This window comes from Aedes albopictus, chromosome 2 (genome assembly GCF_035046485.1).
Source record: "Aedes albopictus strain Foshan chromosome 2, AalbF5, whole genome shotgun sequence".
Classification (NCBI taxonomy): domain Eukaryota; kingdom Metazoa; phylum Arthropoda; class Insecta; order Diptera; family Culicidae; genus Aedes; species Aedes albopictus.
Window position 1 is genome coordinate 191,347,372 of NC_085137.1, and position 15,081 is coordinate 191,362,452.

General features: G+C 41.5%; 2 protein-coding genes across 2 annotated transcripts; both read left to right on the plus strand.

The window, feature by feature from the left end:
• The first annotated feature begins 3,103 nt into the window (after positions 1-3,103).
• On the plus strand, positions 3,104-5,412 carry LOC115254828 (uncharacterized). Its single transcript, XM_062850887.1, has 2 exons — positions 3,104-3,175; positions 4,120-5,412. The coding sequence occupies exons 1-2, from the start codon at positions 3,129-3,131 to the stop codon at positions 5,399-5,401; spliced, it is 1,329 nt and encodes a 442-aa protein (XP_062706871.1). The 5' UTR covers positions 3,104-3,128; the 3' UTR covers positions 5,402-5,412.
• A 294-nt stretch (positions 5,413-5,706) lies between these two features.
• On the plus strand, positions 5,707-9,532 carry LOC134287848 (uncharacterized protein K02A2.6-like). Its single transcript, XM_062850886.1, has 2 exons — positions 5,707-7,342; positions 7,406-9,532. The coding sequence occupies exons 1-2, from the start codon at positions 5,707-5,709 to the stop codon at positions 8,893-8,895; spliced, it is 3,126 nt and encodes a 1,041-aa protein (XP_062706870.1). The 3' UTR covers positions 8,896-9,532.
• Positions 9,533-15,081: the final 5,549 nt, after the last annotated feature.

Here is a 15,081-nt window from a genome sequence, read left to right on the forward strand (position 1 = left end):
TTTTCTCTAATGTCACCCCCCCCCCCCCCTCGGAAAATTTTGGTCGGAATTTCACATTTTCAGGGAGGACATAAATTAATTTTTCAAGAAATTTTAAAACTTTAGAGTGAAATTGGAGTCGCCGAGAAAATTTCTTAACAAATTCGATGAGTTTGATGTTTTTGCCTATTTGTTTGGGTATTTTTTCATCATATACATTTATTATTTGTCATCCCCCCCCCCTTGACAAGTCTACGAGCAAAGTGACAAAAGAAGAAAGTGAGATTTGTTCCGGCCTTATAGTAGAAACAAAAAGATACCAACAGAAACTCATAGATGAATTTCTTGATATTAAAAAAAATTCTGGTAAACATAAAAAAAAATAAAATAAAATAGGACAAAAAATTAAAAAACTGGTAGTTTTTGTGGCAGGCTCAGGAGCCTCCGGATTTATCCACAGAACTGAAAATATGAGTTCGCAGCTGAAATACTAAAATTGAGCAAACACAATTAACACCTGAGAAAACAACAAAAATACAAAAAAAAATATTTAAAAAAAATAAATAAAGCAAAAATTTCAAGACAAAAAAAACGGAATATTTAGTTTTATATAAGTTTACCTTTACGTCCCGAGTAATCAGTTTTGCTTTTAGAATAAAATTCTTAGAATGAGCAAAGAGCAAAAACCCGCATTCTTAAACAGTTGGGCAGGCCTGATTTATGCTTTTAATCTCTGCAAACCTACAAATGCAGGGATTATAACATGAGTTACATCCATGTATCAATAAAATAAGACCGATGCACCCTCGAGTCAGATAAACTAAACTTTATGCTTCGAGATGTACATATTGTTCGCCAAAATAGCCGTAACAGCTCAGAACCGAATCACACATTGGAATCTTCCAGCACATCGCATCGTCTGTTTACAACAAACCCGGCCGGGTCGCGAAAAAGCGAATGCAAGTGTGAAAATCCATCTTAAGGCGTCTGATCGGTTAGCACAGCAATTTGAATAAACAGTTCTACCGTCGTCGTCGTCGCCACCGCAGCCGCCACTTCAGAGAAGAATTGTCGGTTGTTGATGTTTGCTGCAACAGAGTTTAACCAGCAGCAAAAAAAACGGTAGCAGTATGGTACGGGAATGCCAATGGCTCGATAATGAAATGCAAATACCCAAAGCAATCGTTCCGAGAAGTTGTGGTCTACACGAGTCGTTGCAATGCTAATTCTGGCCGACAACGACGACGGCGACGACGACGACGTGAAATGGCCTCTGTTTTTGATGGGGAATCGATCAAGCGGGATTGGGATGTGTGGATGGATGCTTCGGGAGAAACGTTAGGATTACTTGGAATAGACGTTGTGTGGAGATTTATTCGTAGAAAGGTGAACCATTTGGCTAGAGGTTTTGTCCCAGCCCCAGGCACCTCCCAGCTAACATTTTAGTCTGTATAATTTGTGTAATACACTACTATAAAAGAACCTATTCAATCGTATAAACTGCACAAAACTGCTATATACGTACCAAAGTGGAGGCGATATACATACTTCTGGCGATATTTCACGATTTCTCATGAACAATATTACGATGCCCCAACAATCGATCGAAAGAAAGAAAATACGACTTCCAATGATTAGTAATACGATGTCCGAAACATGAACAAAAAAATATGTAAACACCCAGCCTCAAACACGGCATCTCGAGATTGTGAGTCTAGACTCATACCAGTGTACTAATAGATCAATCTTGAATAAGGCATAAATTTTGACCAATATAAACTTGAGTCTTCTAACCTACATGTAAAACTTGCCTTTGCTTTCCTACATTAAGGTTGATATGAAGACTAGGTTGTAATTTTTCATAAGTCATTGCGATTCCTTTCGTCATGTTGCTATACTGATATATGATATACCAAAATATGAACTGTCAACATATACAACTCATGGCGAGTTTGAATTGCGGTAATTACGGCATGTTTTGTTTACAACAGAAGTCCTGCATCGAGTGTACGTGCCGCCGTTGCGTTGTCGTCGTCCATCGTCGTCGTCGCGGAAAATGTTCAATGCCCATGGGGGAATTATTATGCGTCCTTATTCGGTAACGAAGAACATCCCAAGGACTGCCCGAATATAATTGATAGAACGTTTCCAGTATATGTACCAAGACATAATCAGCAAGTGGCGATTGGTGGCGGTGTGCTGAGTGAAGTAAGTGAGATGATTATTACACCCAATCACCTCGTCGCAGTGCCAAATTTCATGCAGGATGACTTTCTGAATATTATGTTGAATATTGTGAGTAGAACTTGCAAGGATCTGGGTAAGAATATTGGATTTAAGCACATCACAATCTCAGAATGACAGTGACTATAGTGTGTTGGTTGCTCACCGGGGAGAGCTGATTGTAGTGGATAAAAGCATCTTGGTAACAAATAAATGAAAGCGAGCGATTCGTTTCGGTGTATACTTCAAAGTTTCCTCGGGGATCACCTTAACTAATCGGAAAACCGAACGAATAGAAATGAGTGATAATTAGAGAGAAAACAAATACTGCTCTGAATGGGTACAATGGGTGAGAGAAAGTATAACAGTTCAACATGAAAATGAAGTTGATCCACGCGCTTTTAGTACGGCAAGAAGAAGTGAGCGAAAGGAAAGCCTTCGTCGCATAATACGACCCGAGAGCGATCGGCGGGGTATGCCCGGCATTCTTGTGAGCACCGCTCTCCCAATGCCACAGACACGACGTACAGTACTGAGTGGAGAGCTGTTCGGGGTGAGTCGTACCTGTTCGTACATTCGCGCGCTTCTTACACCGAACCAGAAACGCCCGAGAGTGAAACCGACGGGGCGATGGTGTGGCGGTTTGAGAGCGGGCGCGAGTGAGTGAGAAACGTCCAGCATTGGGTTGTGTAGAATTGCTCTCGGATTTGAAAAGCGGTGGGGTTCGCGATAGCTGAAGCCGAAGTCGATCGTCATTCTGTTGGCTATTGTTAAGACGACAGCACGTTTTTCGGATTCGCGGGTGCTTTTTGAAAAGTGGAAATTTTCTGCTTGGCGGGTGCATTGGAAAAGTGGTGGATCGGCGTTTTCTATATTCCGATTTGGAGCTTTGGATTTGGAAAGCCAAATTTCCTAATTTGCGGAAAATGGCCAGTAAGCGGCACGACAATGGCGCAGTGGACGCTCCAGTCCGGTAAGTATTTGAAACGCAAATTCTGGAGTGGCTATTTCCGGGAAAAGTGAAGAAATTGGTAGAGAAAAAATGGCGGACATTGTACGGGTGTGAAAATGATAAACTACGAAAACAAAATGGCGAACAACCCACGTGGCGACACAAAGGAGCAAGCAATTAACATTCGATCAAACATTTGGTAAAATTTTGAAGTAGTTTTTCATTCTGAAAACAACGAAGTGGTTTGTAAAGATTTTTTTTAACGTAATAGTGATCGGTAATGAAAGAAAAGTGAATTGTACGAAAAGGATTGTGAAGTGCTCTGGGGGAAATTGAATTCGGCAAAATAGAGGCACGGTAAAAGAAGGAAATTTGATAAAATTCTAGGATCGGGTTTTTTTTCTAGAAGCAACGAAGTGGTTTGTCAAGTTTTTTCTTAACGTAATAGTGATTGATAATGGTAGAAAAGGGATTTTTCAAATGGGATTGTGAATTGCTGTAACTGAAATTGAATTAGGCAAAATAGAGGCACGGTAAAAAAAAAAAGGAAAATGTTTGTGTGGACTGCGAAATAGTTTGGGCCTCGAGTTTGGTTTATTAAATAGCAAACTATTGATTTAGAAGAACAGAAGATAAGGGAGCGATATGACTTGATTAAAGGGTACAACAAATAAAGCCAAACCTTGAGCGAGAGGACTTTAGGTAAATTAGAAAAAAATCAATGGAGCGAGAGGACTCCAGAACATTCTTTGAGCGAGAGGTCTCAAATTAAAAAAAAAATGGGCGTGAGGACCCAAGATTAAAATTAAAAAAAAAAGAAGAATAAATTATTTTTAAATCAGTGGGGCGAGAGGACCCTTACGTATTATTATAAAAAAAAAGAAATTAAAAAAAACGTATTATGAAAAAAAAGGATTGAATTGAACAGATAACTGAGCAGAATTATTGTTCTTTCATTTTTTTAGGAAAATGAAGAAGAAGAACCCTAAGATGGATACGATCGTGAAGGAGCTAGCGGAGGAGAAGTCGGCCAGAGTGGAGCTGAGCAAGCAGCTCGAAAAAGCGAACGAAACGATAAAGGCGTTACAGATGAGTCTGCGGTCCCCACGGAGCGAAAGCGTGGACAGCGCGGCGTTCTCGCAACAAGCAGGCCCGTCTAGTACCCAGCGACGCAGGAACGAAGCTGAAGCGGAACGATCTCGGTTCTTGACGTCCGTTAACCAAATGTCGCTCTCGTCAATTAACGTCCCGGAGTGCAAACCCTCCGTAGCCGGAGAGCAAATTGGACGACGCGATTACGAGTCATGGATTGACCTTCTTACGGATTCGCTGAAGTTAGCCGGCGTTGAGGATGAACCGACGAAATTTGTGGTTTTCAAGGTCAAAGCGGGTCCGATGTTGTTGGACGTATTCAAAAACACAAAATCGACTCCGGAAAGCCCGAAGGAAGAAGAATTCCCATATGCCAACGCATTAAGCAGATTGAAGTTGTACTTTGGCTCAGCATCGGACATAATGCTGCAACGCCGGAAACTCGCATTGATGGTTCAGGGTACTGAGGAATCGGATTTGTCGTTTATCATGAGAGTGAATTCCATTGCTCGATTGTGCGACTACAAAGAGGGGAAGGAATTCGAAGAAATCGTGAGCACGGTCGCCACTCACGCTAGAGACAAGGATGTTCGCATCGTGGCCCTGAAAATGCTCAATCGACAGGACTCCTTCACCGAGCTCGTGGATGCAGTCCGTGAAATCGAAGCGGTAAAAATGAATGAGGAATACTATCGTATGCAGCACGAGAAGCAGGAGAAAAAGGCGGTGGCGGCGGTGAGCGCTGCTTTCCCGAAAGCCGAATCATACCGCCCTACTTTCAACCGTCGCTCGGTTCCGCGGGGAAGATTTGGACACCCGTATGCTGGTCACTCACGATTTGACTCACAACGTTCATCGAATCGGGAAGGGGAGAGAAGTACCCACAAGGAGGAGGCTTACAGATGCTTTAGGTGCGACAGCGTCTACCACAAAGCCGAGGCTTGTTATGCTATTGACAAGACTTGCCTGAAGTGTGGTCGACGAGGCCACATTCAAAGAGCCTGCCGTTCAATCAAGACTGAACAATCTCGCAGACCAGGAGAAGAGGATCGAAGCGTCAAGCCCGAGAAGGTGGCATCTATCGAAGTGGACGTCGTCGCCAAAGCAGAAGAGCACGCGGATGAGCAGAACGTAGGTGTTGACATTCCCAAGTAAAATTCCCGCGTTGAGTTCTATGATTTACATTGGAAATCTTGATTTTGTTCTTTTTCATTGTTCAATATGTTGAATTCGATAACTGGAATAAAGCACAATTGATTTTTATATCGGGAATTTCCTAGTATATCATTGTAACAATACGTTTCCATAGGTTCCCATAGATTTAATGATCTTTTTTTTTACAGTTGCAAGTCGCGGCGTTTACGGCGACTGATACTGCAACTGATGAAGGTATTGTGAAAGCCACTGTAGCGGGATTGGAGTGTGAGTTTCTCATTGACTCGGGGGCTCAAGTAAATACTATGACGGACCAGCGTTTTGCCGTGCTGTGCGGAGACGAAAGGTATAGAAGTGAACTGTTCAATGTTCGAGACAGCGCAGATCATCCTTTAAAAGCATACGCGACATCGGGGGAGATCCCGGTGCTAGCCACCTTTGAAGCCTTCATGCACATCTCCGACAATCGACCCACTTTACTAGAAAAATTCTATGTAGTGAAGGAAGGCCGATCTCTTTTAGGACGAGCAACCGCCACCAGATATAGTGTCCTATTGCTGGGCTTGCAAGTCCCGATAAATTCGGAAAAATGTTTGTCAAACTCTTGGTACGAAGCTACAGAAATTGCAACGGTGACGGCGAACGAAGCGTTTCCCAAGTTTAATATTCCGCCGGTAAAAATTAATTACGACCGGACAAGGTCACCATGCCGAAACGTCTTCATGAACATCCCAGTAGCTTTAAAGCCAATCGTGGAGAAACGATTACAACAGCTACTTGCGGCGGGGATTATTGAAGAGGTAACTGAAGAAATGGAAAACTTGTTCTGTTCATCAATGCTAGCAATACCGAAAGGAAAGGAAGATATTAGGCTAGTAATTGACCTAAGAGGACCTAACAGTTACATTCAAAGGTCCCCGTTCGCAATGCCGAGTCTGGAGAAAATTCTGGCGGAAATTCATGGAGCACAATGGTTCTCTACTATAGACATGACCAACGCGTATTTCCACATTGAGCTCGACGAAGACAGCCGCCATCTGACCAATTTCTGCACCGAATTCGGTATGTTCAGGTGCGTCCGGTTGCCGTTTGGGCTCTGTAACGCACCGGACATCTTCCAGGAGGTGCTTGAGCGCAAGATCCTTGGAGGCTGTCGAGGGGTGAAAAATTATCTAGACGACATCTTCGTGTTCGGCAAGACACCCGAAGAACATGATGAGAACCTTGCCGCTGTGATGACTCGGCTTCGGGAACATAATGTAAAGATCAACGAGGACAAATGCGTTTTCAAGAGTCAAACAGTAAAATTCATTGGGTTCAAGATTACCCCGGACGGATGGCAGATTGAGGAGGAGAAAATGCGAGCGATTGAAGAGTTCAGAACACCGGAAACCGTTGGAGAGGTGAAAAGCTTCTTGGGGCTTGTTACGTTTGTGGATAAGTTTGTGCCACATCGAGCAACGAAAACTGAGAAGCTACGTGCGCTGGCCAATGCAGATACCTTTTATTGGTCTGAGGCTGAAGATTTGGAATTCCAAGATTTTAAACAGAAGGCCCTGAAGACAATTAAAACGCTGGGATATTTCAACACTTCCGACAGGACAGAGCTATTCGTCGACGCTTCGGGTGTAGGTCTAGGGGCCGTCTTGATTCAGTTCGACGACAACGGAGCACCGAGAATCATTGCGTGTGCTTCGAAAGCACTTACGACCACCGAACAAAGATACCCGCAAACACATCGGGAAGCTCTAGCAGTTGTGTGGGGAGTCGAGAGGTTCGCGTATTATTTGTCGGGCAGATCATTCGTCATTAGGACCGACGCGGAGGCGAATCAATTTATCTTTGGGGGAAAGCATCGCATCGGAAAAAGGGCGGTTTCTCGAGCGGAAGCGTGGGCTCTACGGCTGCAGCCGTTTGATTTTACTATTGAGAGAGTCCCAGGTAAAGTTCTTGTGCACTATTTAAACCAGGTACTTAATACCAACGATAAATTTGTTAACATAGGTGAACAAAATGTCGCGGACGCCCTATCGAGATTATTCCGAAGAAACCAGTCACCAGTACCATTTGAAGATAACTGTGAAAACCACGCTCTGTTTGCTTTGGATACGGGAAACATGGATATTTCTTTGGCCGATATTGAATGCGAGGCTGATAAGGATGAGGAACTGAAGCAGGTTATTGAAGCTCTGAAAAATGACGATTGGCCGCGAGTATTGCGGAAATACGAAGCGCAGAGAAATAGCCTCCATCACCTCGGGTCAATGCTGTGCAAAGATGATAAAATAGTGCTGCCAAAATCCTTGCGCAAAAGAGCCATGGTATCGGCTCATGGTGGACACGTAGGGGAGGTCGCCATGAAAAGAATCATGCGTGAGTTCTTTTGGTGGCCGCACATGGCCTCGGAGACTGAACAGTTCGTCAAGGATTGTGAAACCTGTTGTATGCTATCCAGAAGAAACCCTCCATTGCCCATCTCGTCTCGAAACCTTCCGGAAGGCCCTTGGGAAATAGTCCAAACGGACTTTCTTTCCATTCCGGGCTACGGGTCAGGAGATTTTTTAACAGTAGTGGACACGTATTCCCGCTACCTGTCAGTCGTAGAGGTGAAACGCAAAACGGCAGAAGCCACAAATGCTGCGCTCAGTGAAATTTTCAAACCATGGGGTTGTCCTCGTATTTTGCAAAGCGACAACGGCCCGCCCTTCAATAGCTCGACGTTTTGTTCATTCTGGGAGAATAAGGGGGTAAAGGTACGCAAGTCGATTCCACTGAGCCCGCAATCTAACGGGCTCGTGGAACGACAAAACCAATCCATAATTAAAGCAGTATCAGCTTCCACATTGGACGGAACAAACTGGCGTAAAAGCTTAGAAACGTTCGTACATAATCACAACACTGTGATTCCACATGCAAGGCTCAAGGTTACGCCTTTTGAGCTCTTAGTCGGGTTCAAGTATCGGGGACAATTTCCCAGTCTTTGGGACGAAGTACATCCAAAGGAATTGGACCGAGAGAACATACGGGAACTAGATGCGGAGACCAAACTGAACAGCAAGCATTACGCGGACGAAGTACGAGGAGCGAAGGAATCGCGCATCAATGTCGGCGATGTCGTATTGGTAAGCCAGCAGAAAAACTCCAAAAGCGATCCGACATTTTCCTCAGAAAGATTTACGGTTGTTACACGCAACGGGGCGAAAGTAGTTGTGGTGAGTGAGAATGGAGTGCAGTATGCACGAAACGTGCAGGATGTTAAATTGGCACCACCTGCAAAGGAGCTGGATACCGCGTATTCCGGAACAGGTCAGGATAACGTACCATGGGAAGATAGCGGAATGGTAACAATTTCGGATTACAACTCTGACAACTTGCGTGGGAATCGCCCTCAGGAAAAGGGTGGAAACGGCAGCGGAATCTCGCTTCGTCAGCGGTCTAACATAAAAAGACCTGCCAGACTCAATGACTGTTACATCTACAACATTTATCAATGAAAAGATTTTCATTAGATTCGCCGGCAATGGTTATGTAAATATGAGAGATAATAAATAAATTTGAGAACTGTAGAATTTTGTGTTCATATATATAGAAGAGTAGAGGCGGGGGATATTGTAGTGGATAAAAGCATCTTGGTAACAAATAAATGAAAGCGAGCGATTCGTTTCGGTGTATACTTCAAAGTTTCCTCGGGGATCACCTTAACTAATCGGAAAACCGAACGAATAGAAATGAGTGATAATTAGAGAGAAAACAAATACTGCTCTGAATGGGTACAATGGGTGAGAGAAAGTATAACAGTTCAACATGAAAATGAAGTTGATCCACGCGCTTTTAGTACGGCAAGAAGAAGTGAGCGAAAGGAAAGCCTTCGTCGCATAATACGACCCGAGAGCGATCGGCGGGGTATGCCCGGCATTCTTGTGAGCACCGCTCTCCCAATGCCACAGACACGACGTACAGTACTGAGTGGAGAGCTGTTCGGGGTGAGTCGTACCTGTTCGTACATTCGCGCGCTTCTTACACCGAACCAGAAACGCCCGAGAGTGAAACCGACGGGGCGATGGTGTGGCGGTTTGAGAGCGGGCGCGAGTGAGTGAGAAACGTCCAGCATTGGGTTGTGTAGAATTGCTCTCGGATTTGAAAAGCGGTGGGGTTCGCGATAGCTGAAGCCGAAGTCGATCGTCATTCTGTTGGCTATTGTTAAGACGACAGCACGTTTTTCGGATTCGCGGGTGCTTTTTGAAAAGTGGAAATTTTCTGCTTGGCGGGTGCATTGGAAAAGTGGTGGATCGGCGTTTTCTATATTCCGATTTGGAGCTTTGGATTTGGAAAGCCAAATTTCCTAATTTGCGGAAAATGGCCAGTAAGCGGCACGACAATGGCGCAGTGGACGCTCCAGTCCGGTAAGTATTTGAAACGCAAATTCTGGAGTGGCTATTTCCGGGAAAAGTGAAGAAATTGGTAGAGAAAAAATGGCGGACATTGTACGGGTGTGAAAATGATAAACTACGAAAACAAAATGGCGAACAACCCACGTGGCGACACAAAGGAGCAAGCAATTAACATTCGATCAAACATTTGGTAAAATTTTGAAGTAGTTTTTCATTCTGAAAACAACGAAGTGGTTTGTAAAGATTTTTTTTAACGTAATAGTGATCGGTAATGAAAGAAAAGTGAATTGTACGAAAAGGATTGTGAAGTGCTCTGGGGGAAATTGAATTCGGCAAAATAGAGGCACGGTAAAAGAAGGAAATTTGATAAAATTCTAGGATCGGGTTTTTTTTCTAGAAGCAACGAAGTGGTTTGTCAAGTTTTTTCTTAACGTAATAGTGATTGATAATGGTAGAAAAGGGATTTTTCAAATGGGATTGTGAATTGCTGTAACTGAAATTGAATTAGGCAAAATAGAGGCACGGTAAAAAAAAAAAGGAAAATGTTTGTGTGGACTGCGAAATAGTTTGGGCCTCGAGTTTGGTTTATTAAATAGCAAACTATTGATTTAGAAGAACAGAAGATAAGGGAGCGATATGACTTGATTAAAGGGTACAACAAATAAAGCCAAACCTTGAGCGAGAGGACTTTAGGTAAATTAGAAAAAAATCAATGGAGCGAGAGGACTCCAGAACATTCTTTGAGCGAGAGGTCTCAAATTAAAAAAAAAATGGGCGTGAGGACCCAAGATTAAAATTAAAAAAAAAAGAAGAATAAATTATTTTTAAATCAGTGGGGCGAGAGGACCCTTACGTATTATTATAAAAAAAAAGAAATTGCTGACACAATGAATATTTCTCAAGAAATTGCTGACACAGCTTATTTAAGCTACTGTAAACTTGTTATAAACAAACAAGAAACCATTTTTATTTTCATTGTAGTCACAAGAATGCTTGCCTTGCTGTTTTAATCTACTCCACTGCATCCATCTGTCGTTTCATCGCAAACAGTTAAGGTGATACGGGATGCCGTGTTAATTTTCCTATCTCTTCTCTCTTTCTAACTATCAACCTTCCGATTTTGAAGACGGTATTCAATTTCTATCATACTGGAGTGGCTGAAAAACAATCAGCTTACGCACATCTTGGTAACAACAGGGCAATGGCGGTTATTGTCTACACAGTCCCGTTTATCCTTAAATAGATTGATTTTGTAACATCCTCTCAGTTATAACAGGCTCATTATGGGCTATGCTTCTTGAGTTTTCTAACAGTTTCTTAATGCATTATTCTCTTCCACTTTCCCTTCATGACAACAAAATCTACCTTCTCGATCCTGGTTCGGTTTTGCTCCACGACTAACGTCCTTGGCCACCTCATGTGTGAAGACAGTCCAATGCTTGATGTCGAATCATTGTTGATGAATCACCACCTAATCCGTTTAACAGATATTCCCCTAACAAGCCCAGGTTAATCATTATCATCAAAATTTACAATTTGACAATGATTGTGGGCAATTGTTAGTTTCCTGCAGTCCGGCATCTTAAATAGTTCACGTTAAGGGATGATGCATGGCTATCCGCTTCTTGTCCGACCTCGTTAAATTAGCTGCAAAACTAAAAAAATAGGAAGAATATTATCAGACAGCATGAGCCCAACAAAATCAGCAGCAATAAGTTCCCATAGTATGTATGTATGTTGCACTCAAATATTCTACAGATCATTACAGGCTTCACTAGGCCAAGCCATTCGCCTTTCTTTTCTTCTATTTTCCTATCATTACGAAAGACGAACACTCATTTTTATGTTTTGCGCTAACGTAAGAACAAACTGACATTCACAAGACGCGACGCGAGACAAGACATAACACTTATCGTTCTTACAATCGTCAAGGATTTAAAAAATTACCTTTTCTGTCGAAAAGGTAATTTTTTAAATCCTTGACGACTGTAAGAACGATAAGTGTTATGTCTTGTCTCGCGTCGCGTCTTGTGAACGAAAGACGAAGGTCAACAAATTCCTTTCTACGTAATCGCTATTTGTCTAAAAATTTTGGAATTATATAACTAATGTAACATTATTAGGATTCGTAATTTGTTTTTTTTTTATGAATAGTCATTCGTTGCCCAATTCATTTTTTTATCTCAAAACTAAATAAGCACGAAACTACCTGCAGTTCTTCATGATGTCGTCTTTACTTAAGGAATTGCTAATTGAATAATATTTTACGTCATTGTTATCGAGCTCAACTGCTTGACTTATAAAGTGAGAAAAGCACTTGCGAAGATTTCACTATCTGCTTTAAACTCTACTTAAATTGGTATGTATGTATATCATTTTATGTAAACCGCTTCATGAATTACAGTTGAAGACTTTTCTACAATATAAAAATAATTAAAGTTTACTATCAGAAAAAAAAGCAAAAATTTTATATTGTCTTTCCGCCTAGTATATATCAGAACCTAGGAACAAGGGTCTTTTTATTTCACGCTGTACTGCTCCTAAATTGTTTTAACCTTTCTACGATTGGATCCTACTCACAATTATTACACTGGTTTAATTAAATATCTCCAGAGACTTCAGCACTGCTATGATCAAAGAAATATCAAACTCCTAGCATTCTAAGAAAATACTCCAAACGAACAGAACTACAGTGAACTGAAACTAATCCTACACATAATTGTACTGTTCTCCTGAAACTTTCCTTATCTCCAGCCTGCATTTGTGAACATACAGTATTTTTTTCCAGCACCATATGTTCTACATGATTGAGTTGTATGACTTCAGCTTACTTCGGCTATCACACTGCACCAGCAGGAATCACATTAGCTTCTTCACCTAAATGATTACCTCCTTACTCCGTTCCGTAGAAGACTCAGTTAATGCTTGCTTTATCGCTGGATCTCTTCTTCAACCACTCCGTGCAATATCCGCTAGGCTGATATCTTAGTATACGTCGACCAAACTAATGGAAACATATGAAAGTCTTATTTGTTCATAGAAGTAGTTTGGTATTTAGCCAATGAAGTTTCTCACTCGTACAAGGATTATGATAATTCCTATATAAAATCGAATCAAGATATTCCAGAATTCAAACGGATGTTCTCATCTACTAACACCTAAGTCTTTGATAGATTCCATTTCAAAGTAAATGCTTTCCATGATGTTGAGTGGTAAATAAAAATTAGTCTTTTGTACACTCATCGATACAAAGTTAGAAAATATGTTGAGTTCCGGACGACAATTACATATTCCTACTATCCTACATTGTTGCCTACTTTTTATAATTTTCCACCAGCGTACGATCTTATTCTCTCATTCTAAGGTCAACTGTTGTTGATACAATTTAGCGTCAACCTCAGTTATACAGTTTTCTGTGGCACCTTAATTAGTGGTGTTAGTATTTCAAAATAACAATATAAAGCAAAAACTCTGAGAAATTCAATTGTTTTTCTTTGTTTGTCTATTTCGGGTACATCTCGATATGAGAACATTTATTTAATTTTGGTTGTACTGGTTACATCGAATTAAAATGCTACATTGTTAAATGAAAAACATTGAGAGACGCCAGGAGTGACGCTCAATCGAAAATCAGTTATAATGAATAATCGAATTCTCACGTAGAATTAACTATTCCCTTTCAAACAACCTAAAGGTAATTCAATGCTCTACTCTTCTACCGGTTTCGCCAACGCTTTCAATGAATCCACTTCAACTTCACCAAACATTCCTCATGAGTATTAGTTAATACAAAAATCGATTTTGCCTATATTTACCCTCATTATTGTCAAACTGTAGAAAACCTTGCAAATAATTAATCAAGATTTGCTCTATCAAAATATTGATGAACAATAACGGTAATAAGTAAATTCAATTGGGGTTTTAAATTTAAAAAAAAACTTAATGGTTCCTAAATTTTATACGCAAAAGCACCTCCCTCTTAGCCATTATGACTCTCTTTAGCCCTCCAGAAATTCACCTTGGCACCCAAAATCAATCTTAAAGAATCGCCCAGTACAAAATCCGACGAGAGCGATGCAACAAATTACCTCCACTCAATCAGCCAACCGACCCACAAACAGGTTCCCGGGTCCCAAAATCCATGGAAACCCGAACCTTGGCCCAGCCTGGCATGCAGACTCAGAACATCTTGTCATCACAACACCGGCAAAGAAGCCAACACTTAACCGAGTCCATTGCAGCTACTGTTTTCCTCCTTCCACAGATTATCGTGCCATGTCCTTTCACACGCGAACACCGATTACTCGATACACCAGCCACGAAACGCATTCGCATACCATGCCTGCTACTGACAGTTACAATACTTTCACCATTTCCGACACCCAATACAGCACTCATGCCACATCACTCCATACAGAATCCATCTATAATCGTCTATAAGTTCGGCACTTGACACCTGGCACTTAATTCCCCTTTACTCATTCCATCCCCTTCCAATAACCCTTTTTTTGTAACATCAGTGAATCCAGTTCTCAACTAATTTCACTTTATTTAGTTAGCTGTTCAACCCCTCCACTTCATTCATTTTTTTAACAACTGTCGCCAGTGAATCCGGTGCTCGATCCATTTTACTGCATCCATCACGACTGTCTCAAATGTCTTCCGGTAATCAATCCATCTCATCCTAAATAAATTCATCTGCAATTATTGGTGAATCCAGTACTCGACTCATTTCACCATTCCTTTTTTTCACCCCCGAAGCGCCTAACCACTTGTGAATCCAGTACTCGACTCATTTCACTTTATTTAATTCCATCACATCCATTTTTTCCCGCAACGAAATTCACCAGTGAATCCGGTACTCGACCCATTTCACTGTATTTATTATGACTGATTCAAATGCATTCATGAATCCATATCAACAACAAACCCATCCAAAATTTCCAATGAATCCAGAACTAAACTCGTTTCTCATCACAAAGTCTAAATAGTGAATCAAACACTGCATCTTGCTTTGCTTCATAGATTACCGTGTAAATGTTCAATCGTCCAAAATATTTGTTCACACGTCAAACACCAAGGAAAGCAGCAAGTAAACAAACCGATAATTCCATGCACCACCCAAAAAGTGTAACCGACGCGCAACATTTGCAGCAGTGAAACGAACCAATTTTGCTGAAATTGGTGGGAACACATTGTGGTGTGACAAAAAACTTCTGCAGGGAGTCGAATACGGTAAAAAAAAATAATACTCAACCCACTTTACTTCATTCAACCTTTCACCACCCT